Source organism: Triticum urartu, chromosome 6A (genome assembly GCF_056163025.1).
Source record: "Triticum urartu cultivar PI428250 chromosome 6A, HENAU_Tu73, whole genome shotgun sequence".
Lineage (NCBI taxonomy): Eukaryota > Viridiplantae > Streptophyta > Magnoliopsida > Poales > Poaceae > Triticum > Triticum urartu.
In genome coordinates this window covers 509,837,591-509,860,937 of record NC_141878.1, presented here as the reverse complement: position 1 = coordinate 509,860,937, position 23,347 = coordinate 509,837,591, and the positions used below count along the sequence as shown (strand labels likewise).

The 23,347-nt window shown below is 46.2% G+C and overlaps 4 protein-coding genes across 5 annotated transcripts; 1 reads left to right on the top strand and 3 right to left on the bottom strand.

Moving 5' to 3' along the window:
• Window positions 1-618: 618 nt before the first annotated feature.
• On the bottom strand, window positions 619-3,370 carry LOC147965967 (uncharacterized). The gene is made up of 8 exons (XM_087530672.1): window positions 3,206-3,370; window positions 2,959-3,126; window positions 2,862-2,897; window positions 2,503-2,738; window positions 1,979-2,429; window positions 1,346-1,622; window positions 811-1,262; window positions 619-684 (listed from the first exon to the last, which is right to left on the bottom strand). The coding sequence occupies exons 1-8, from the start codon at window positions 3,368-3,370 to the stop codon at window positions 619-621; spliced, it is 1,851 nt and encodes a 616-aa protein (XP_087386798.1).
• An 8,439-nt stretch (window positions 3,371-11,809) lies between these two features.
• Window positions 11,810-13,504, top strand: LOC147965966 (pentatricopeptide repeat-containing protein At3g22690-like). Its single transcript, XM_087528534.1, has one exon. It carries the CDS (start codon window positions 11,894-11,896, stop codon window positions 13,349-13,351), a length of 1,458 nt encoding a protein of 485 aa, XP_087384660.1. The 5' UTR covers window positions 11,810-11,893; the 3' UTR covers window positions 13,352-13,504.
• Window positions 13,505-14,588: 1,084 nt separating this feature from the next.
• On the bottom strand, window positions 14,589-19,458 carry LOC125512492 (tryptamine benzoyltransferase 1). Its single transcript, XM_048677589.2, has 2 exons — window positions 15,680-19,458; window positions 14,589-15,615 (listed from the first exon to the last, which is right to left on the bottom strand). The coding sequence occupies exons 1-2, from the start codon at window positions 16,085-16,087 to the stop codon at window positions 14,656-14,658; spliced, it is 1,368 nt and encodes a 455-aa protein (XP_048533546.1). The 5' UTR covers window positions 16,088-19,458; the 3' UTR covers window positions 14,589-14,655.
• A 115-nt stretch (window positions 19,459-19,573) lies between these two features.
• LOC125514500 (RNA-binding (RRM/RBD/RNP motifs) family protein) lies at window positions 19,574-23,125 on the bottom strand. 2 transcript variants are annotated; one of them, XM_048679841.2, is made up of 9 exons: window positions 22,694-23,123; window positions 22,497-22,594; window positions 21,809-22,046; window positions 21,620-21,717; window positions 21,447-21,512; window positions 20,784-20,855; window positions 20,282-20,350; window positions 20,091-20,197; window positions 19,574-19,892 (listed from the first exon to the last, which is right to left on the bottom strand). In XM_048679841.2, exons 1-9 carry the CDS (start codon window positions 23,002-23,004, stop codon window positions 19,785-19,787), a joined length of 1,167 nt encoding a protein of 388 aa, XP_048535798.1. In that variant the 5' UTR covers window positions 23,005-23,123; the 3' UTR covers window positions 19,574-19,784. The 2 variants fall into 2 exon arrangements, with proteins under 2 accessions (XP_048535798.1, XP_048535799.1); XM_048679842.2 differs by lacking the exons at window positions 19,574-19,892; window positions 20,091-20,197; window positions 20,282-20,350 and adding an exon at window positions 20,358-20,718 and having other exon boundaries at window positions 22,694-23,125.
• Between the last annotated feature and the right edge of the window lie 222 nt (window positions 23,126-23,347).

The following is a 23,347-nucleotide window of genomic DNA, read 5'->3' as shown; positions in this document are numbered from 1 at the left end:
TTAAACAACTCTTATGGTCACTTGGGGGCTTCCTGTTCAAACATAGGTCGTATTCAAACCAAAGAGAACATAGATGTCGATACCCACTTGATCGGCATCGCCACAGCCACTGGGGGCTAACAGATCGTATCTGAATCTTAGCTCAACCCCTTTGGAATGGTTCACTGATCGTATTCGAATCAGAAACCCTTGAACTTTGTTCATCATATTTTACAAGTATCAACATTGGATATCTTGTGACCCTCTTGAAAATACAATGGAATACATTGCAATCCTCCAGGATTAATACTGGTTACATCAGGTTGTTAAGTACTAGGTGAACTTTTATGTGCCAATTTTCAGGAGTTAAACTTACCCTCAGGGGTTGGCTTATATAAGTCGGAAAAGCAGCTGTAAGCATGACAGGGCAATGCAAGACATTTCTGCAAAGGACATAACAGATTCATATAAACTACAAAGTGCATAGTGACGACGGCTTATGCAAGTATTAAGGGCCATAAGCGTGCGCAAAGGCATAGCAAAACTCAAAGTATTTTCTAATCTGTTACAAGACTGCCCGAGTCTGAATGATGTGGCATTGTTTTTCTACAACGACATAAGCAGGTGGCGCCTGGCAATCTACTCTTGGGGTTGACTTGAAGCTTCTGGGTTATCCTTCTCCGCCTCTTCGCCGGCTGCTTTGTCCTGGAAGGATGATGAGGCCCAGTCAATGCCACTCAAGGCCTCAAACTCAGCTTCATCATCTATTAAACCGGCTGGGTCGACTTCAGGGGCAAAGGTGTGCTTACGGATTGGAGGGATCAAGCTGACATCGTCATAATGCGGCGTGGGGATTCTCCGATTCTCCTTGTCATAACCCGGCTGACACTTGGTGAGGCCAGTGTCGTTTCCAATTTGAGTGGCCACAGGGCGTATATCCCTCACGTAGGTGGTGAAATCCTTTTCATCAAATGGAGTGCCATCCTCCTTTAAACTTGGATACCCAAGAGCGATGTCGGCCGGGTCTAGCTCTGGTAACCAGGCTTTGGCCCGACTCAAAGCGGCTATTGCTCCGGCTCTTGCTTGGGCCCGTCTCAACTCTTGAATCCGCTGAGGAAGTACAGCAAGCCGTTGTAACACATCTTGCAAGAGGTAGGGCACATCATTTGATAAGGATACAACGGCCAAGGCACGTTGTGACCCGATGTATAGTTGCTCTACTAGAGTATACACCGCCTTCAATTTGATCAGCATATTCTGCTTGAGGTTTGTGCTCCTGGGGCCTGTATTGGTAAGTATAAGGTAAACCTCAGGTAACAATTGAAGGAATATTTACAATATTTAATGCTTGCTTAAGATAACTTACCAAAGATCGCTGAGACCATCCGAGATATATGGCGTTGTAAGCCGGTCAGTCCGGCTGTTGCATTTGCCAGCGACGCCTCTGCTGTCTCGGCCCGGGTCACTAGTCCGGCCTTTTCGTCAGTCCAAATTTTCTTCTCCGACTCAAAATTTTTCTTCAGCTTCTCTTGTTCAGAGACGCTGAATTCAAATTTGGAGTTAGCCTTTTGAGTTTCAATCTCCTGGGCTGCCACACGGTTCTTCAGGTCAACAATCTCCGATTCAAATTGACTTATGATGGCCTGCATTGCACTGGATAGTAGTCAAGATTACGGTAAATAATATTAAGTCCCAAGCACTTTGCAAGCAAAGATACTTGACACTTGGGGGCTAATGTATACCGAAGCTTTCTAAATTATTAAGCCGGTCCTGGATATTAAGTCCCAAATACTTTGCAAGCAAAGATACTTGGCACTTGGGGACTAATGTGTATCGCAAGTTAAAGGTATTGTGTTACATCCGGTTTAAATATTTTTCTTTAAGACGGGCAAGCAGCTCTAACAAATTTTTCTAAGTCTACAGCATATTTATTCATAAGCAACAGACTTGGGGGCTGGTACAGTAAGTATGATTGAAAGTAAGGAAGCATAAGTCATACCTCAGATTTTTGCTGTATTTGCCTCACCATGTCAATTTCCAGGTCACGGCTGCTTTGCACCTGGTTGATATAGCCCAAGACGATCTCTCCAATACTCAAATGAGTATAGTCGGTGATATCCATCTTGGCCTTACGGCGTTCTAGCAACTCCTCTTTAGCCGAGCATTTGGCAAGGACGGTGGGCCTGGCCGGCTCAACGAATTGAGCCTTGAGAAATTCCACTACTGGGTCAGCCGTTTTGACTGGGCTAGGTGCCTCCGGGTTAACAGAACCATCAAGAATATCTTCAGCAGGCGGGTCAGAAGTTGATGCTGCAATGTCTTGAGCCGGCTCAGGCGGCGGTTGATGTGTGGAAGAGTTGGGAGCAGCTATACCCTGTTCCGGTTCAGTCACCACAGGGGTTTGGGCCGGTTTATCTTTCTTGGTTTTCTTCCTGGGCTTAACCTGCACGATGTGGGCAAAGCAGAGAAATAAGTAAAGAAACATGAAGAAAGAAAAACATAAGGTGAATAAATTGATATTACCCAGGGGCAGTCTTAATAGCCGGCATGTTTGATTGCATGGACTCGCCAGATGAAGGAGAGGTATCCTGGTAATTGGAGTCAGAGGAATTGAGAGGTTGACGGATTAGACCCGCCAAAGGTAAAAAAGGGTATAAATTGGAGATAACCTCAGTCCGACGCTTCCGGGTTGTGTCAGGCAAGCCGGAGGATAGCTCTGCATCCTTGCTGGTCCGGGTCTGCCTCCGGTTTTCAAATTGCTGTTGCTTCAAAAGAAAGTCAGGATCTTGGTAAGCCAAAGGGTGTGAAAATCTTACTTTCCGGGTTAATCTTTGAATTTTCTGACGCGGCCGAAGTTCGGAGTCGGAGGAGATTATAATTACCTCTTCCTCGACGGGTTGGCTGTTGCCCGTGTCTCCCTGAAAGAAGGTTAATATCAGTAAAGTAGTGATAAAGGAGAAAGGGAAATTAAAAAGTTACCTCTTCCTCATTATCATCAGTATCATCAAGCTGAAACAACTCAGAAGCGCTTGGCTTCCTTTTCCTTGAAGTGGTGGGCTTGGCGGTTTTCCTTTCGGCCCTCTTAGCCGCCCTGGCTGTCTTGGCCGCCTCATGATCATATTGGATTTTCCAGAAGTTATCATTTTCCTGTAAAAGGTTATAAAGGATTATGCGTAAGAATACAGTATAACATGGTAAAAAAATAACCCGACGGCTGGAAACTTACTGCAGGGGCCGGGTTCTTCTGGCAAAAAGGTAGTAAGCCGAAAGCGTTACTATTCACTGTGCCCTCTTTCAACAAAGACTGAGTTGTAGCTTCCACTACGTCATCTGGTAAGTCATCTGGACTATGATGCTGAGGGTCATCTTTCTCGCCTGAATAATTACACATTAAGCCGGGGCGGCGACTTAACGGAATTATTCTCCAAGCAACCCAGACTCGGACCAGGTCAATGCCATCTAAGCCGTTCCCTAAAAGAGCTTTAATCTTCTTGATCTTGGGGATGAGTGGCAGACGTTCAATAGCAGTCAACTTATCCGGCAGCGGGTGAGTAGGTTCAAGGCGCAATGCGCGGAAGCCGAGCAGCGGGTTTTCACCAGCCGGAGAAGTATCTTGGCAGTAGAACCATGTCTGGTTCCAGTGCTTGATGACTCGGCAATTCAGCATAAGGGAACAGGCAGTCTCTCCGCCTTTGAATCGATATGCCACCAAGCTCCAGACTGGGCCCGTTGGCCCGCTCATTCTGCCGGTTCAAATAGAACAATTCCCTGAACAAAAGTAGGCTGGGTTCTTCTCCAAGGTAGACCTCACAGAAAACTTGGAAGTTGCAGATATTTGACACGGAATTGGGCCCGATGTCTTGAGGTCTTAAGTCAAAGAAGTGCAGAACGTCTCTAAAGAATTTTGAACCGGGAGGAGCAAATCCCCGGCTCATGTGATCGGTAAAAATGATCACCTCCCCTTCCTTGGGTTGAGGTTTCTCTTCAGACGGTTCAGGAGCACGATAAGACATGACATCCTTCTTGGGCAGATGGCCAGACTTTACAAACTCGGATAGTTTGCTCTTTGTAACAATGGATGGGACCCAGTTGCAGGTAACCGGAGGTTTAACAGCTTTGGGTGCCATTGGGTAAATTGAAGCCTACAACAAGATAAAGGAAATTTTTCCGGTTTATTATAACCCGGAGAATAAACATTATTGGGTTATTTAAAATGGCGGCTTAAGAACGGGCCTAATGACATACAGGTAACTATGTGATAATGTTTAACAGCTGCAGGTATTAAAGATGATTAAGGTTTTCTTAAGTCGCCAGAGGCAAGCGGTGCTGACAGCCGGTATTATCTTAAACCGGCTACACGGACTACTATGGCTGAAACAGAGTCAACAGACGCAGTTTTTTGGCTAAGTGTGGAACAAACAGGTTTCACAAGTTGCAATCATTATTTTGGATCAAACGATGCTCTGGAAAGGAAAATATTTCGAGACCTAAAATAGTACAGAGAAGTTCATATACTCGCGGAGGGCTTCCAAAACAAGGGAAATGAGATCTGTTCTCATACAGGATAAGCACAAACATTTTCTGCAGCAGTTCTAAGTTGTTTTTATAATCTAAACAAGGCATTGGAGGTGAGAACTAATGGAGGTTTGCGTCGGGCGGCGATGAACGACGACGGACTCAAGACGGTTTCAATGCAGATCTGAGAAGGGGGAAAAGAGGAACTCACAGATGTGGAAGAACTGTGGAGGGTCGCCATCATTTTCTGGTCAGAATCAGGGTGATGCAGCGGCCTGAGTCGGTGAAGACGAGGGGGTCGACGGCGGCAGGGGCGGAGCTTGAGCAGCAAAGAAGGAGGTGCGAGGAGGAACATGACTGAGGGAAATGAAAAAGACCTAGGTCGCATCTATTTATAAGGAGGGGCCGACCAAGACGGCGCGAGAAACGAGGAGACAGAATATCATTTTACAATGACCCCGACGCCTCGATTTTCAGGATGGTCAGTTAAGGCAAAGATCCGTTGAAGATATGATGAAATAAGATAAGGATTTAATTAAAATATGATGTCACGGTGGGTTAACCCGGATCCACAAGATGACGTCACAATGGGTTATGACCTTTTCACGGACAGAAGACAGGACTGATTCTTAAGGTATTTTAAGATTGACATGAACCGTTCCAAATCAATCTGGGGCCTAATGTTGGGGATATAACTATTTGAGTAAGCCGGCCAGGAGGGGCCGGGTTATGCAAAGAAGACTCATCGTAAAGGAAGCCCAAGACCCAGCGTGAGGATGGCGGTTCATAGAGCTTAAGGCCCATAGAGACAAACCGCCGTAATGGCATGACTTGTAACATAAGGTAGAGGTAACTAGTCACCGAGCCGGACATTGTTTATGAGCCGGCCGGGACTCTGTAGGCCGCAGGGCGTCAACCCGTGTATATAAGGGAACGACCCGTCGGCGGCTTAGGGCAAGAAACAACCAATCGAGAACCGGGCATAGCGTATCTCGCTCCCTGGTCATCGAAACCTCAAGCAATACCAACCCAACTAGATGTAGGCCTTCCTTCACCGCAAGGGGCTGAACTAGTATAAACCTCGCGTGTCCTTTGTCCCGATTAACCCCTTTAAGCTTCCTAGTTGCGATGGCTCCATGATTAATTCCTTGCAAGAGGACATCTGCCGTGACAATTCCACGACATACCCCGTGGTATGACCTGGCCGGATTTAGTGACTCACTAGTAACCCGCCCTAACTTGGCGACTCACGAAGTGACCCACCCGGATCTCTCCACTCACTGATGACCTGGCTGGGCCTAGTGACTCATTGGTAACCCGGCAGGCGGGTCAGAGGAGCGACAAGACCCGGTGGCCCAATGGGCGGTTCATGGAAGGCCGGATCGTATTATGGTGGGTCGGCTTAAGACAAAAGGCATAAGGAATATTCCCTTACAAAGGAAGCAAAACTAGGACTCCACTTGTAATAGAGTAATCCTAATCCTAATAGGACTAGTCATGTAAGCCGCCCCTTCAACATATATAAGGAGGGGCAGGGCTCCCCAAGAGGGACAAGATTCACAAGTTCCACGAGTTAGACAAGTTAGATTTAGACAGACAACTCAATAGCTCTCGAGATAGAGCTCCTTTGTAATCGTGATCATCATCATCAATATCAACAAAGCAAGATGTAGGCTTTTACCTCCACCGTGAGGGGCCGAACCTGGGTAAAACCTCGCGTCTCTCGTTCCACTCAACCCCTCTCAAGCTACCACATAGGTGCGTTGGCCTCGCGACAAAGTCCTTTCAACAAGGACATCTGTCGTGCCAATTCCATGACAGGTGTCCCAACTTAGCCCATCACAAGCTCTCACGGTCAACGAAGGATATTCCTTCTCCTGGGAAGACCCGATCAGTCTCGGAATCCCGGTTACAAGACATCTCGACAATGGTAAAACAAGACCAGCAAAGCCACCCAATGTGCCGACAAATCCCGATAGGAGTCACACGTATCTCGTTCTCAGGGCACACCGGATTAGCACTCCGTACAACTAAAACCAACCCTCGAGTTTCCCCGAGGTGGCGCTGCAAAGGACTCTAGTTCGAACCAACACTCAGAGGAGCACTGGCCCAGGGGGGTTTAAAATAAAGATGACCCTTGAGTCTACAGAACCCAAGGGAAGGTATATGGTGGTAGGTAGGTAAATGGTAAAACCAAGGTTGGGCCTTGCTGGAAGAGTTTTATTCAAATCGAACTGTCAAGGGGTTCCCATAACACCCAACCGCATAAGGAACACAAAATCAAGGAACATAACACCGGTATGACGGAAACTAGGGTGGCAAGAGTGGAACAGAACACCAAGCAAAAGGCCGAGCCTTCCACCCTTTACCAAGTATATAGATGCATTAAATTAAATAAGATATAGTAATGATATCCCAACAATATCCATGTTCCAACATGGAACAAACTTCATCTTCACCTGCAACTAGCAACGCTATAAGAGGGGCTAAGCAAAAGCGGTAACATAGCCAAACAACGGTTTGCTACGAAAGGTGGGTTAGAGGCTTGACATGGCAATATGGGAGGAATGATATAGCAAGTGGTAGGTAGCGCGGCATAGCAATAAAGCGAACAACTAGCAAGCAAAGATAGAAGTGATTTCGAGGGTATGGTCATCTTGCCTGCAAAGTTCTCAGAGTTGTCGAAAGCTTGATCCTCGTTAGCATACTCAACAGGTTCCTCGATCACGTACTTGTCTCCCGGCTCTACCCAAAGCAAGAACACAAGCTAAGGACCAACAATCAATCACGGTGCAATGCACAAGCAACATGATGCAAAACATGGCATGATATGCAGGACATGATATGCAATGCATATGCGTGCTTCGGAAGGGAAAGAATGAACAAAGCATCAACTTGGCAAACCAAGTGTGTCGTTGGAAAGATGAAATGATTTCAGTCGAAATCGATATAAAGATCGCCGGAAATGGATGCACGGTTTGCAAATGGCAAGCAAAACAAGAAAGGCACAATTCTGCGATTAACAGCACGATGCCATCTAGATTGTCACAAGAAACTAAGCTACTGCACTCCAACATAACAACAAAGTATATGTCAGTTATGTACACAAGATTCTTGACAAAACATGAACACTGAGCTACGGCTAAATCACAAAAGAGCAGGTTCAAACAAGCATGGCAAAAGTGCAAAAGATATCAGCTTCACAGACTTAGTGAAAATACTAACATGCCAGAAATAACATCAGGAAGCAATGTTTAGAGCAAGCAAACAACATGCTACAGGAACATATCATAGCAAACAAAGGCATGGCATGAATCTACTAAATGCATAGAACAAAAGTCTCTTATTGATCATGAGCCAAAAAGGCACAGAAGATATGATGGCACCCATGTAAACATAGCAAGTTTCAGACTTAGCAGAAAACAGAGCATGGCATAAACAGAATTATGAAGGCATCATTGTGAGCTCAAATCACTCACCACAAAGCATTGCATGACAAAACAAGCATAGCATCAGCAAGATGACATGTTCATGAAGCTAACCATGGAAAGAGAAAGTTCATAGCATGCATGGGTCACTAGTAACAACCATGACAAAAATGATTAACATGTAAACAACCTGCCAGGAACATTTTATAGCAAAAGTAAAGCAAGATTAAGACATGCTAGGGCACTCCATAATTCCAAACAGGGGCATGGATGGATAGAGCATAATCATATGTCCAAAACACCCTTACTTAAGATACTCAAAACAAGCATATATCTCACGGTAGCATCAAGTTTACATGGCATAAAATAACAGCAGAACAAGGACTTAGCAAAATTCGAAGTCCCTGAAAACAGCAATATCACGAAGCCTAGTTTGCATGCTTGTGCTAGTCACCACATTGATCAAAAAAAAACATGGCAAGCACCTCTGTAAATAAGGCATGACATAGTTCAAAACACATGTAGAGCTCATTCCCATATGAAGCACATGTCAAATGTGGCAAAAATGACAAAACATCATAATCTGATAAGTAGCGGAAGTAAACATTTTATAGCACTCTTGCATCAATGATTTGGACATTAATATGTACTCAAACAAGCATGCCACAATGGAATGAAATGAAGAGCATCTCACAATGAACATTTTGATATATCATGCGCATGAAGCGGAGCTACAGTCACGGAGATATGGCATGATGAACAGGGGCATAAAATGTTGCAGAAAAAGGACTTAGAGGGAAAACGGGGTCAACCTCAACCAAACTGGATCTAGGGTTCGCACGGATCCCGAGGTTGGCCGGAGATGGAGGTCGCGGTGGTTGGATCCAGGCAAGGGAGCTCGCCGGAGCTTGTGGAGGAGAGGCGTCGGCGGGGTAGGAGCTCGTCGGCGTCCGGCGGAGGAGGCTCAGGCCCACGGGCGCGGTGGTCGAGCGGCGCCGGTGGAGGAACCTGGCGGCGCCGGTGGAGCTGGTCGGCGTGGGAGGCGGCGGGCGGTGCAGGATCCGGGCGGCGGCGGAGAGGAGGCTCCAGGCGGCGGGGACGGCGCGGCGGCGGCGATGGGCCGGGCAGGCCCGATCCGGGCTCGTCGGGCCAGCGGCGGAGAGGACGACGGTCAGGACACATGGCAACGCGGGAGTGATTGAGGCGGCGGGGCGGACGCGTCCGGCCCGATCCGAACGTGTCCGGCGGCGACGGGGGATGTGGATCTAGGGTTTGGACGAGAAATTCGGGGAAGAAGACATATTTATAGGTAGGAGGAGGTAGGAGTGTCCAAATGGAGTGTAGTTTTCTCCCACACGATCGTGATCTGACGACGAAGGACCTGGAAGTGGTTTAGATGGGTTATTGGGCCGTTTTGGAGGGGTGTTGGGCTGCAACACACAAAAGGCTACCGCGGTTACCCGGTTAACCATTGGACATCGAACGGACTCTAAATAGCACGAAAATTGACAGGCGGTCTACTGGTGGTGTACCAAGGCCACTTGGCAAATATTGGTCCATTCCGTGAATGTTTAACACCCGCTCATGAAATGAGACAAGAGGGATGCGCCGGTGCACGTAGGAGTGTCGGATTGCAAAACGGACAACGGGGAAAATTCTCGGATGCATGAGACGAACACGTATGCAAATGAGATGCACATGATGACATGATATGATATGCATGGCATGAACAAAATGCAAAACGAAGACAAAACCCAACCATGAAGGGAATCTCATAACTTAAAGCCGGAAATGGCAAGAGTCGGAGTTACAAATATGGCAAGTTACATCCGGGGTGTTACAAGTGATGTAGTTCAAGCTTCCAAACCTAATCTGATGACCAGGGGCATAGCTGTCGACCTTCTCAAGGTGGCCGGTCGAGTTGGCACGTAGCGTGAAGCCGCCAAACACAAAGAGTTGGCCATGGAGAAAGATCTCCCTAGAAACAATGTCGTCGTTGATGACGAGATGTGCCATCGATTCCGCTGTCGACAACACGACGGGACTCTCAATGAAAGCACCAATGTCGGTGTCAAAACTAGCAGATCTCGGGTAGGGGGTCCCGAAGTGTGCGTCTGCGGATCGATGGTAACAAGGGACAAAGGGGGACACAATGTTTACCCAGGTTCGGGCCCTCTTAATGGAGGTAAAACCCTACGTCCTGCTTGATTGTATTCAATGAGTATAGGAGTTACAAGAGTTGATCTACCTCGAGATCGTAATGGCTAAACCCTAGTTGTCTAGCCTATGAGAATTCTGATAGCCTCTACGGACTAAACCCTCCAGTTTATATACACAACAAAGGGGCCTAGGATTGTATAGAGTCGGTTTGTGGGGGAAGGAAATAACATATCCGGACACCAATCTTGCCGTCCACGCATATAGGAGTCCTACTCGGACACGGGGGAAAGTCTTCTGCTTGTATCTTCACGGCCCATCAATCCGGCCCTTATCAAATAGCCCGGACACCCGAGGACCCCCTAATCCAGGACTCCCTTAGTCTTGTCCATCACATCATTCTCCTAATGATGTGATCCCGTTCATCAAATGACAACACGTGTCTATGGTTAGGAAACTTAACCATCTTTGATTAACGAGCTAGTCTAGTAGAGGCTTACAAGGGACACGATGTTTTGTCTATGTATCCACACATGTATCAAGTTTCTGGTTAATACAATTCTAGCATGAATAATAAATATTTATCATGATATAAGGAAATATAAAATAACAACTTTATTATTGCCTCTAGGGCATATTTCCTTCAGGACACGGGTACCCTCATAGAGGTAAAACATGGCCCAGAAGGCCGGCTCCAACTGTTTGAATAATACCCAGACTAATATCTGGCTTGTAATAAAGGTGAGACTAGTTTGTATCCTACTAGGACTTTACATGTAAGCTGGCCCCTTCAACTTTTATAAAGAGGGGCAAGGCGCCCAAGAGAGAAGAAGAACAGAGAGAACTAGAGGGGATCCAACTCATAATGTGGCTCCCCCATGAACATACGGAATAAGACCTAGCCACAAACAACATGTAGGGCTATTACCGGATGATGCTTCATGTGGCCCGAAGATGTCTAAATCTTATCTCTGTGTGCTAAATCACTTCGACGATCTCCACACGTACTAATCCCCACAATTATCGTCGGATGATACCATTGATCAATAACATCGACAACATTCGACATAAAAGATCACAAAATGGCAGCCTACTATGCAACTGTCCGAGAGCTCGAAGAAAAGTTCGATGGAGTCGAGTTGCACCGCATCAAGAGAAATAACAGCATCAGAACCAACAACCTTGCTCGAATAGTGGCCTCAAAAAAACATGTACCCAACAAGAACGTTCTTAGAAATATTGCACAAATCATCAGTCAAGATCCAATCACCAAGACATCTGAATTGGATCATGAACAAGTTGTCGTTGATCTTACGCCAGTGGACCTCTCTGGCAGGGTTCCAAGCTGATCTCTTGTCCGAGTACAAAGCTGGAGGACTAAAGCTTTCTGAAGTGTGTGCCTTTGCAATTGCAAGCCACTTGGTCTCTACCATTTCGTCCTTGAATTTTTCCCCTCAAACAAAATTCTCCTCTTCATTCTCATGGAGGTCCAACCGACTCAGCAAGTTCTCCACATATTCTTTCCCACGATTCGATCCTTCCGATTCATCCTGATTGGCCATCACGACCCTCTCCTTGAAAACCTTAGGCTTCCGCAAGACAGGCGAAGAACCCTAGCGCCACAGAGCATCCAGAAGGAGTGCAGCGCATCGTGGTGGGTGGTCTTGACCTAGGAGATTGAAGGAGCCAGAAGATCTCTTCATGTGGAGTATACATTGGCCTCGAAGAAGAAAACATTAGTACACCTACGCAGAATCATAAGAGGACCGGACTAACCACCACAGGCCCATGGTAGTACAGTGTGGTAGTCCCCCATGAGCCCCTTCGTTTGCACTCTACTCTTCCCCGATACACCCCTTCTCCCGCGGAAGCCCGCGCCTTTCAAACGCGCTACAACCATCCGATGCCGCGCCGCGCCGCCCCCGGGAGACGCCGCTCTCCGCGCCTTCCGCGTGCACCACATCGCTGGGCACTCCCTCGGCGCCAACCCCGCCCTGTTGCCCGCCCTCGCGGCCTGCGCGCGGCTGCTGACGGCGGCGGCCGAAGCCGAGCAGATTCACGCCCTCCTCTTCAAGTCCGGCCTCCCTAGTTCCGTCTCCGGCGTCTACGCCTCCACCTCCCTCGCCCGTGTCTACTCGCGGCTCGGCCGCCTGGGTGACGCGCGGAAGGTGTTTGATGGAATGCCTGAGAGGACGTTGGTTTCTTGGAACGTGCTTCTTGACGGCCTTGTCAGAGCCAGCGATTTGGATGCCGCCTGCGAGGTGTTTGCGGAAATGCCGGAGCGGAATGTGTCTTCTTGGAATACTGTTATGGCTGGTTTCGTTAGTCATGGGTGGGCTCAAGAGGCAGTGGAGTTGTTTTCTGAGATGACAGAGGTTTATGGTTTGACGCCGGATGAGGCCACGATGGTTGGCTTTGTATCTGCTGTTCGCAGTCTCGGTCTACTTGGACTTGGGAGGAGCGCACATGGTTATGTAATCCGGCGGGAGTTCTCACTGGATGGTGCTCTTGGTGTTGCTCTGATCAACATGTACACAAGGTGTGGGTGCATGGGTGCGGCATACCAATGCTTCTCAAGCGTCATCAGCAAGAATGTGGAGCACTGGACCTCTGTCATCGGGGGTTTCGCAGCACATGGTCACCCAGAGATGGCACTGAAATTGTTTGCCGAGATGAGGCAATTGGGCGTCAAGCCGAATGGTGTCACCTTCGTGGCCGTCTTGAATGCCTGCAGCCATGGTGGTCTTGTTGATGAAGGTTTTAGGTACTTCAACCTAATGCGCAACATGGGTATCAGGCCATCGATCCAGCACTATGGCTGCTTGGTGGATCTTCTTGGTCGTGCTGGGTTCTTGGAAGAAGCCTTCAACCTCGCTAGCAGTCTACCAGAAGAGCAGGGCTTTGTGATGTGGAGCTCACTACTAGCTGCTTGCCAAACCCATGGCAATGTCGACATGGCAGAGGTTGCTGCCCAGAAGTTGGCAGACACAAAGCCAAGCCATGGCAGCTCATATATTTTGCTATCAAACGCCTATGCACGTGCTGGTCAATGGGACGACTTGAAGAGGACAAGAAGCAGGATGGAGGAGCATAGGGTGGTGAAGAAGCCTGGGCTCAGCTGGATCGAGGTTGATGGCAGTGTACATTCCTTTGTCACTGCAGACAAGTTACACACAGAAAGCGAAGATATTTATCATATGTTGGAAGACTTGAAACTTAATTTGATATCAGCTGGTTCCGAACCTGAAACATTTGATCTTCCTGAAGTTTGATTCAGTAAGTTACTGTTGTTTATATTGAATATATCGTTTTTCTTTTTTGGAAGGGTTACATTTTTTGTTGTTGATAGAAATACATCACATGAGAGGTCTGTTCATGATCATGTGGACAATGGGGCATCGGAATATATCATATTGATTTGGTAAATTTCAGGTTGGTTTACACTTGAACTGTATCTACATATCTTTGTGGAGTGCCCTAGCTGCCGCAGTCATGAGAGGGAAAGAGTCATGATATGATTGTGTTCCTTCCATAAATACAAATATAACAGCATTTAAAACAGAAAAGGCTCTACTACTTAAAACACGTCGACCTTCAAGTTAACTGACATTTCCTTCTACTTAACGGGCATAAAGGTATTCAGCAGTAAATTCAGCAAAGTAGTTGCATATCTCAAATCAAAGAATAAATGTTGGTTGGGTAGTCGTGGAAGAGTAGAGGGCTGCGAGAAGGGAACACGAAGATGGGTGGGAAGTGGGAACAATGGGGGACAGGAGAAGAGAGCAGTACCTCTCCCTGTCTAAATAGGTGGACATGACATAATAGTGGGTAAATTCAAGCATCATTAAAGTGGTACTCACTGCGTTGGAAGGAGATTATTGGCTGAGCATGCGACGCAGTGTAGAACTGCAATTTGGTATTAAATCGCTCGATGCCGGCACCTATATGCACCTGTACAACCATCAATATGGAAGAAGAAGAAAACTTAACATGAACAGTTGGGTTTTACGGCTGTGGTGGATACATACGAGTTTCCCAGAAATCATATTTCCGTGGCCATATTCACAATCATGTAGGGATATTCCTGAAACCAATGTGAATGCAGAAATTGTTGCTAACAGATTCTGACTGGTTGGGTCAGATATCGATATCATCTGTAATTATCCAATATTTTCATATTTTTCTGACTTCAGTGAAACAAGCTCCAATTCGCGTTCAACTAAAGAAGTTTCATTAAGAAAAAATTGTCTTGCGGATTCGGATAACTGGATGCTGCAGCTACCTAGATATGGATACCAATTTGGATAGAGAAGTTGTTTTTACCCCAACCACCCTCTAGTTCGTATTTGTCTTGTCAGGTCAGGTCGAATAATAACACATTTATTTCATGATAGGATGGTCGATCCATCTATATCAGTACCATTTACACCTGAACAAATTGACGAAATAAAACTTAGCTTTGCAATCCACAGCGTTGTTAAGTTAGATGTATATATCCGAAAAGGAAAATGGAATAATCACAAACTTTGGAGATAGTGAGAGTGTGCAAAGCGACCTTCAAAACTAATGCAGCATTTTACAACTTCGGTTTAGCTCTTTCGTCCAAGGAGTAGCATATATGCTCAAGCGCCGCGACGTGACCCTCGGCGACGGCCATGTGGACGTCGACGCCGCCCTTGGCTGAGCACGATGGCACAAACGTCATGAGCCCCTCGACGGGCAAGTCCGGCATGAGGAACGCGGATGGCGGCCCATGGCCGAGGTCAATCTGGTGGAACCTGAAACCCAGACTGCTGTCCACCTCCAGGTCCGGGCAGAGCATCGTGCCGGAGGTTGGCGCCGTCGCCGCGAGCTCCTCTCGGTTCACGTCCGCCAAGCTCCCGAAGTCCACGAACGACTGGATGTACGCGGCGTCGACGCGCCCAATGGCGTCGCGGATGGCACCTACCACGCCGCCGTAGGTCCAGCCCAAGACGTCCCGGACTTGGAGCCTCGGGAATGCCCACAGCACCATGTTCCCGAAGAAGTCCGGCGGGACGGCATGGTTGGCCCTGCCCCGGCAGTCCACGGCCACCCTGACCTGCGTGAACTCGTCGGGCTTCAGGCGGCGCGCCGCCGTGATCTTCTTCCACACGTGCGCGAGAAGGCACTGGAACGTGCTGCATGGGGCGCCGACGCGGGCCTTGAGCTCTGTGACGAACTGGGCCGTGAAGCGCAGCGTGAGATTCTTGATCTTGCACGTGGGGTGGGAGTAGGAGGAGCTACGACAGCCGTCTTCTTCTCCGCTGAACTCGGTGCACCGGTGGTCGAACGCCGGTGTCGGCACGCTCCGAGGCACGGCGGTCGCCGCGCGGTCGAGGGAAGGGGACGGGGCGGTGAAGTCGCTGGCTTGGCGAACTGCGCTGGCCCAGGTGGTGAGGAAGTTGCTGAAGGAGTGGCCGTCGGCCGCGTGGTGGTGGTGGATGATGCCGATCACGAGGCCGCCGCACTTGTACCGGTTCAGCTTGATCTGCAGCAGCGCCGCCCCGATGTTCTCCTGCGTGCCAACTGTTAGTTTGCCGGTGTCCGACCGACATTGTCCTACTGATGAAGCTAGTTACCCCCGGCGGCGGCAGTGCAGGGTACAGGCCCTCGGTGGTGGCGGTAAAGCAGCAGTCGGCGACCACGCTCGCCATATCGACAGGGACCTCGGCGTCCAGGACAAGCACGCCGTCGTTGTTGAGGTGGATGGAACGCCTGCCTGAGCGGTCGACGGCGAGCCGTCCGGCCAGGTGAGGGTACGGCGCGACAGCCCTGCGCAGGCCCTCCATGAGCGCCTCGTTGGACGGAGTCGGCGCGGGGTACACGAGGATGAGGGAAACGAAGGTGTCCATGGCGGCGCGGTCGAAGAGCGTCAGCGGGATCATCTCGCCTGCGAGCGGGTGCGGCGCCGAGTACACCGGCTTCACCATCTTGCTGGCGGTCGTCTCCATTTCTTTTCTTTTCTTTTCCGGGTAAGTCGTCTCCATTTCAACTCACGTTATAATAGAGTTGGCTTTGTTGAGATATATAGATGGTAAGATGGTTCTGCGACTTCCATATGGAATATCTGACATGAACACTGCGCTTAACTAGTGCTATATGTATCACAATCAATAGGTTGCAACAGACTTGAAGTTGAGGGACACGATTAGCTAGATGTATGCCATCAAGGACCGGCTGGGCTTCCGCTGAAGCAGCATCAAGAGCGAAAGGGATAACCTTTGCCGCCAAAAACCGTCCCTTGCCATCTCTGATCACCACCCCCGAAGCTCTGGATCCCAAGCTCACATCTCCTGATCCCAAGTTTACATCATACAGTATTTACAGTAGCAATTAGCATCAACATTGACAGCAACATAGCCTTCCGACGTCCCACACCAGGTGCTCGTTTTTGGCTGTGATTCTTTCCTTCCGACCTTGAAAAAGCTTGATACTAGAACCTGAACTGAAGTGCATGGATTCTGCATGAACATTTTGCCTTCTCCTCCACCATATATACCAGGCTGGCGACGTCAGAATTGTCTCTCTGATGGGCATCACTCTCTCATTAATTGGTCACAAGAAATTTATCATATATTGGAAGACTTGAAACTTAATTTGATATCAGCTGGATCCGAATCTGAAACATTTGATCTTCCTGAAGTTTCATTAATTCAAGAAGTTATTGATGTTTATATTTACGGCAAAGCTAAAATTCTGCCGACTGGTGGTTTGCAACAGGCGCGTACGACCTGATGGCCCTTCGATCCCCACGTAGGACGCAGGCAACCGCTCGATAATTTCTTTCACTGTCACGCACGAGAAAAAGAAAGCTCCCTGCAAGCGACCGGAACGCCCGCCGCCGCCCATCCCGCGAGCGCCGCCGCCGGCTGCCACCTCCCTCCGACCCGTACAGCCCCCAATCGAGCCCCTCAATCTTTCATCTCCATCCACGCGAGATTCTGCTCCGTCCGCGCCATGGCTGCCATGGCCGAGCTCAGCCAGCTCCGGCTGTGAGAGGAAGAGAAACGGGAGAGGGAGAAGTCCAGGCGCCCACCACCACCGGCCGCATTGACCTCAGGCTGGATCCGCTGCCCACCATCACCGCATGTGCCTCGACCTCGGGCTGCATCCGCCGCCCATCATTACCGCCGGTGCCTGCCGCTCGGGCGGCAGAGGGAGCCGTCGTGCCGCTGCTCGCCTCGCGCGTCTGAGGGAGCGGTTGCAGCAACGGCAGTTTTGGCCTCTGAAGAAATTGCAGCAGCTTGCGTGTGACGGAGTGACTGCACTTTTGGCTTCTGAATAAATTGCAGATTTGACCTCTGAAGCAACTGCACTTTGCTTCCAATTAGAATACCAAATGAGCAGCGGCAGTAACAGCTAGAACATGCGTACAAATGCATCATTTCAATCCAGAAAATTCTGTTTTTTAGTGTTCTTTTATCTGAAGAAAGTGTATGAGGCCAAGGTCTACTATTAGTTTTCAGAAAAATTAGACTTTCATTGTTCCATTCTCTCTTTGTGAAATGCAGCTTGGGTAAATTAAGAGGTAAATTTAGTTTCAACAGATAAATCCGAGGGACAATAGATGCAGTTTGTGTCAAGTAGATGTCCTATTATATTTATGAAAATGCTAAAATCCGAACCCAGATAACTTCTATGTAAATAGTATGATAATTTAGGCATCACGGAGCTGATAATTTGCATACAAACACCTAGGGGTAATTTTAACCCGGGGAATAAGTTGTTGAAAAACATCCCTGATAACTTATTTGTAAATCGTATGGTAATATACACATCGAAGACCTCATAATTTAGGTACAAACAACACAAAAACTTTGACACGTGAAAAAAAAGTTATTAAAAACATACCACCGATAACTTTTCATGTAAATAGCATGATAATATAGGCTCCTGGACATGATAACTTAGGTTCAAACACCACGATGACTCTACCCCGTAAAAAAAGTTGTTGAAAATATAGTACCGATAACTTCTTTATAAATAGCATGATAATTTAGGCACCACAGAGCTGATAAGTTGCATATAAACATCGAGGGGTAATTTTAACCCAGGGAATAAGTTGTTAAAAACACCCCTGGTAACTTATTTTTGTAAATCGCATGGTAATATATACATCGCATACCTGATAATTTAGATACAAATACCACGATAACTTTGACACGTGAATTTTTGTTGTTGTTGAAAATATACTCTCTTTGTAAATAACATGGTAATATACATTCCCGGACTTGATAACTTATGTACAAACACCAAGATAACTTTGACCCGTGAAAAAAAGTTGTTGAAAACATACTTCGGTAACATCTGTGTAAATAATAACATGGTAATATATGCCCCCGGACTTGATAACTTAGATACAAACACTACAATAACCTTGACTCGGGGAAAAAGATGTTAAAAACATACCATCGGTAACTTTTTGTGTAATAAGCATGATAATATAGGCTCCTGGACCTAATAAGTTAGGTACAAACACCACGATAACTTTGACCCGTGAAAAAAAGTTGTTGAAAACATACCACTAATTTCTTTCTCATGTAAATAACATGATAATATACACTCTCAGACCTGATAACTTAGATACAAACACCATGATAACTTTGACTCGCGTAACAAAGTTGTTTAGAAACATACTCCGGTAACATCAGTATAAATAACATGGTAATATAGACTCTCGGACCTGATAATTTAGGTACAAACACCTCGATAACTTTGACCCGTGAACAAAAGTTGATGAAAACAAAGTTTGGTAGGATCTGTGTAAATAACACAGTAATATACGCATAGCAGAGCTGATAACTTATTTAGCCCAGGCATGATAATTTTTGACCCAAAAAAAAGTATTCGAACCATGCCAAAAAAACATGGTCTCGCCATGGCGGATTTTTTTGTAAAAACAGATTTTGGATCTAACAAGCGGTCTGACCTATAAAACATTTTAAAATTTCAAAACAAAAACAATCTATGATGACATTAGCTTTTCCGCACTTTTTATGCCCGGAATCAGGGGAGAAAGCTGGAAGAAGTCATTTTTATGGCCAGAATTTTGCCTATGTAAACATTGTGGTAATTTATGTATCATATACGTGATAACTTGCATACCCAGGTGTGGTAACATTTTGCCTCAGAAAAAAAAGTTGTCGAAACATATCAACATGGGATCTAGTTCCGAAGGTCTCGTCGCGCCGAATTTTTTATATGAAAACAATTTTTCGATCGGACCGATGGTTCGAACAAAAAAACATTTTGGAAATTCAAAATATGAGAAAATCTAGAGTGATGTTATCAATTTTGTCTTACATGCATGCATATAATTAGGCATTGTATTAAGAGTCATGACATGTGCATGAAGAGAGAGAAAAACTAGTAATCACATGCATGTGAAGAAAAGTGGCTGCATGCACTCGCGACTCGCATGCATGCACGCACTAGTTAGGTCGTCCTGATTTGTTGTTTAAAATCCGAATGACTGCGCGTTAGTACAGTCCTTATATTTAATGTATCATACAGTATGTTTTTGGAAGTTGCATTTACTTATTAATAGAAATACATCTGAAGTTAACATATTGGTTTGGTGAATATCAGGTACTTTTACACTTGAACTATATCTACATATCTTCTTGGAGAGCACCTCGTACTAAATCTCTAATATCTAGCTGTCAAATTGTGTAAACGAGAGCTTCATCTAGAGTGAAAACGTGGCCGAAAACTAGAAGTGCCAAATGGGGTCTTTTGGTCTCTTGATTTGGTTTTAGCAATGTCAACAACTATCATCCAGCCGTTTATTATCTGCACATAGAATTATAGACGTAAGCTTAATAGATAAATCATACTCCCTCCGTCCGGAATTACTTGTCGCGCAAATGGATAAAAATGGATGTATCTAGAACGAAGATACATCTAGATACATCCATTTTTCCGACAAGTATTTCCGGACGGAAGGAGTATCATGTAAAGGCTATCCGAAAACAGAATTTTGTCAGCTACCTCTCCATTCATTGCTTTCAGAGCTGCACCACCAGCTTCTTCTGTGGTGTATTCTATGAAGGCATACCCTTTTGATCTTTTTGATATCCTGTCCATTATTATCTTGACTGCAATAAAGTAGTTCCTTGATATTCAGTATCCAAAAAATGGGTAATGGCTAGGCACAAACATTTCTTGCTAGTATCACAAACCTTCAACCAGCTCGCCAAATGGCTCAAAGGCTTCCCTCAGAGTTTTCTCAGATGTATAAAATGAAAGCCCTGTCATACTAGACCAAATTAGTGACACCAAAATCAAAATATAACTGATTTTCTACCACTGTATATACTTATTATGTTTAACTGTTATTTGTGTTACAAACAGGAGCAACAGAAGTTTGTGATCTCAGCGCATGTCCAAGACTCACTTGTTCCAATCTAGCTTTTCTTTATATTGAATGAAAAGTGGCGCTTAGCACGTTTAAATATCAACACTAGATCTCAAATAGGGTTGAATTGTCTGATCTACACTACTTATATTTCTACAGTACAGAAAATTGGACATATAATTTACTGATTGATTGAACTTCCCTTTGAAAGAAAAGACACAAAGACTAGTACTTCAGAACAAGGCAGAGGGCATCGTCCATCTGCAAGGTTTAAGTGATCAAACAAACAAGCTAAATACATAGATAATATATCGGATGCCCTTTACCTGTAACAAAGAGCCTTTTAGTTTTGACATCAGCCACCTGAGTAGCTTTTGAGGATTTCAAGCTATCATCACCTGAAACCACAAGAAGTCCTTACAATCTGGCTCTTTTCACCAAGCTTGCTTAGAAGCATGGAAAGAAAAATCAAGTTCTGTAAATGTACTCCAGAGTCCAGACTTACTAGGTATGCTCTTGGTTAGTGTAAGATGTAAAAGAATCAATAGACGTCAAGTTTATATCAGATTAAGACATCAGGCTAATAAATTGCTTGAAACAAGAAATGATGTCCTTATAGTTGTAGCATCCCTCGTTTTCAAGTAAAACAACAGAAAACAAAAAAGGACAAGAAGGAGCAGGGTAGAAGGATCATGTCCGAGCATGAACCTCAGAAAAGACTTGCTCATGCCTTGGATGGTTTGGACTTTGGAGTTAAGAGTAAACTGACAGCAGTGCACTTTGCTATCAAAGAACTACCAGAGGAATGAGAACAAAAAGAATAAAAATTATAAGTATTTTATATTCAAAGCTTGAATTGCATCAAGAGATTTCTGCTTGGCAATGGAACACACAATATTCACACAAATCAATAACATGATGATAGGATTTAAGTACAGGCATATATAAATGAATGGGAGATCATCAGAAACAGAAGGGATGATATGAACCTCTGTAATCTTTTTTGTCTGATCCAAAGTTTGAATCTGGTAAAACAGATATGACTCCAGGAACATCTGTTGCACGAAGCTAGATTGTTGGTATCTTAATAAAGGCAGAATTGCCAATAAATAAAATACTGAAAGAATTATCTACCCAGGAGGATAAAGCACATGATGCTCACCAGCTAGCTCCTTTGCACATTGTTCGTCAATATGACAGCAGAATCCATAATTCTCTTCCCATGAAACGTGATATATGCTGACTTGTGCATCCTTTTCACTAGGAAGTTGAAAATAAACAATTATTTGTATCACTCATAGGCACATATATAGCAAAGTATTAAGTAGGTGGCCAATGATACTCTACATACTTCCCCAATACTTTCACTAGGATCTGGGTATAGTGGTCTACCATTTGTGCTTTTGTCACAACTTCAACCCCGGGCTTCTCCATTCGGACAAGCCAAAACTCACTTTTCTCGCTAGAAGAGTTGTTACAAGCAGCATCACTGAAGCTTCCAAGGTTAACTGGTGAGAGGCTCGAGCTGAGATTATCCTTCTCTGGCACATCACCCTTAACCATCCTAACAGCTAATACCCCAGGCATCTCTGCAAATTTGAAAGATCATAAGATAACATATACAAGTCCAAAGCATGTATACTTCAAGATTTGCTTTCATGAGCAAGATGCTTTCATGAGTACTACCCGTTCGTTATTCAAAGTTGCTCCTTTCCCGGTGAATCAGTCATACGTATGACAAAATCTGACACTATAAAATTGGTCAAAGTGTACTAGTCTACTACCATACTACCACCACATGTTTGATGTCTACTACAACATACACAATTCTGAATTATTCAGAGAATGGAACAGTAAGCAACGACTCCAGTCATCATCAAACTTGTACAATTGTCACTTGCGTTACTCTATTTTCATCACAATCCAGCAGAATCGACTGCTACGCTATTAACTGAAAGCAACTATCGCCCTAGAATTGGAGCTTCCATTGAAAAAAATAGCCAATTGCTCTGCACAGACATAGCCATTCAACAACATACTTGCAAGCTTCTTCGACGCTTCCTCATCGATCTCGCAGCAGAATTCGTAGTTCCTGTCCCACGACGCGTCATATATGCACATCTGCGCCTCCTGCTCACTGCATACGTTTTTTTGGGTGGTATCAGAGATTGCAGTAAAAACAAGAGATAATCTACCTACTACCAGTGGATACAGAAGGGAAAAGTAGTAGAGTCACCTTCCCAACACTCTGGCCAGTGTGGCAACGTAGTAGTCGACGGCCTCCGCGCGGGACACCTCGCCCCCGCCCTCCGGCTCAGGCGGGTCGTCCATGACCACCACCCACCTGGAGCAACGCGGGCGGGTAGAAGAGGCGGGGAGCGGCGAGTGAGGTGACGCGGCCGCGGCGAGGCGGTGGAAGCGGCGGCGAGTGGCCCAAGGAAGAGAACAAGGGGAGATGTGTGGGATAGAGGTGGCCTGGGCCGTGGCGCCGGTGGCGGTGGAGACAGTGAGGCCGCCGCCTAGGAGGAGGGAGCGGACGGCGTCCATGTCCAGAGGTGGGAGCTCGCGGGAATGGCTGGTACCGGCTAGCAAGGAGATGACGAGCTTCGCCGTGGGCCGAGAAAGAGAGAAATATCTCGTGGAGGTGTGAAAGCTGTGGGCCGCATGCGAGCAGTGAGCCCATAGACCGCTCTAGAGTTTTTTCTTCTTGTTTAATTAATCATGAATTTAAAACCTCAAATGTTGAGGCTCACAAATTAGCAAAGCATGCATTATCTCTGGGTTTTGGCCGCCATGTCTGGTTAAGTCACCCATGAAATTTGAATTTCGTCCTCGTAAATATTGTGACGGGTGAATAAAAGCTTTATGAGTTTGTCTAAAAAAAGATAAT

Coding starts and splice junctions, on each gene's coding strand:
- LOC125512492 (XM_048677589.2), bottom strand. CDS start 16,087: ATGGAGACGACTTACCCGGAAAAGAAAAGAAAAGAAATGGAGACGACC. Junction 15,616..15,679: donor CTGCACTGCCGCCGCCGGGG/GTAACTAGCTTC, acceptor GTTGGCACGCAG/GAGAACATCGGGGCGGCGCT.
- LOC147965967 (XM_087530672.1), bottom strand. CDS start 3,370: ATGTGTAATTATTCAGGCGAGAAAGATGACCCTCAGCATCATAGTCCA. Junction 3,127..3,205: donor AGAAGAACCCGGCCCCTGCA/GTAAGTTTCCAG, acceptor AACCTTTTACAG/GAAAATGATAACTTCTGGAA. Junction 2,430..2,502: donor GCTATTAAGACTGCCCCTGG/GTAATATCAATT, acceptor CTTTGCCCACAT/CGTGCAGGTTAAGCCCAGGA.
- LOC125514500 (XM_048679841.2), bottom strand. CDS start 23,004: ATGGACGCCGTCCGCTCCCTCCTCCTAGGCGGCGGCCTCACTGTCTCC. Junction 22,047..22,496: donor AGCGTCGAAGAAGCTTGCAA/GTATGTTGTTGA, acceptor TCAAATTTGCAG/AGATGCCTGGGGTATTAGCT. Junction 20,198..20,281: donor ATTTGGCGAGCTGGTTGAAG/GTTTGTGATACT, acceptor ACTTTATTGCAG/TCAAGATAATAATGGACAGG.
- LOC147965966 (XM_087528534.1), top strand. CDS start 11,894: ATGAGCCCCTTCGTTTGCACTCTACTCTTCCCCGATACACCCCTTCTC.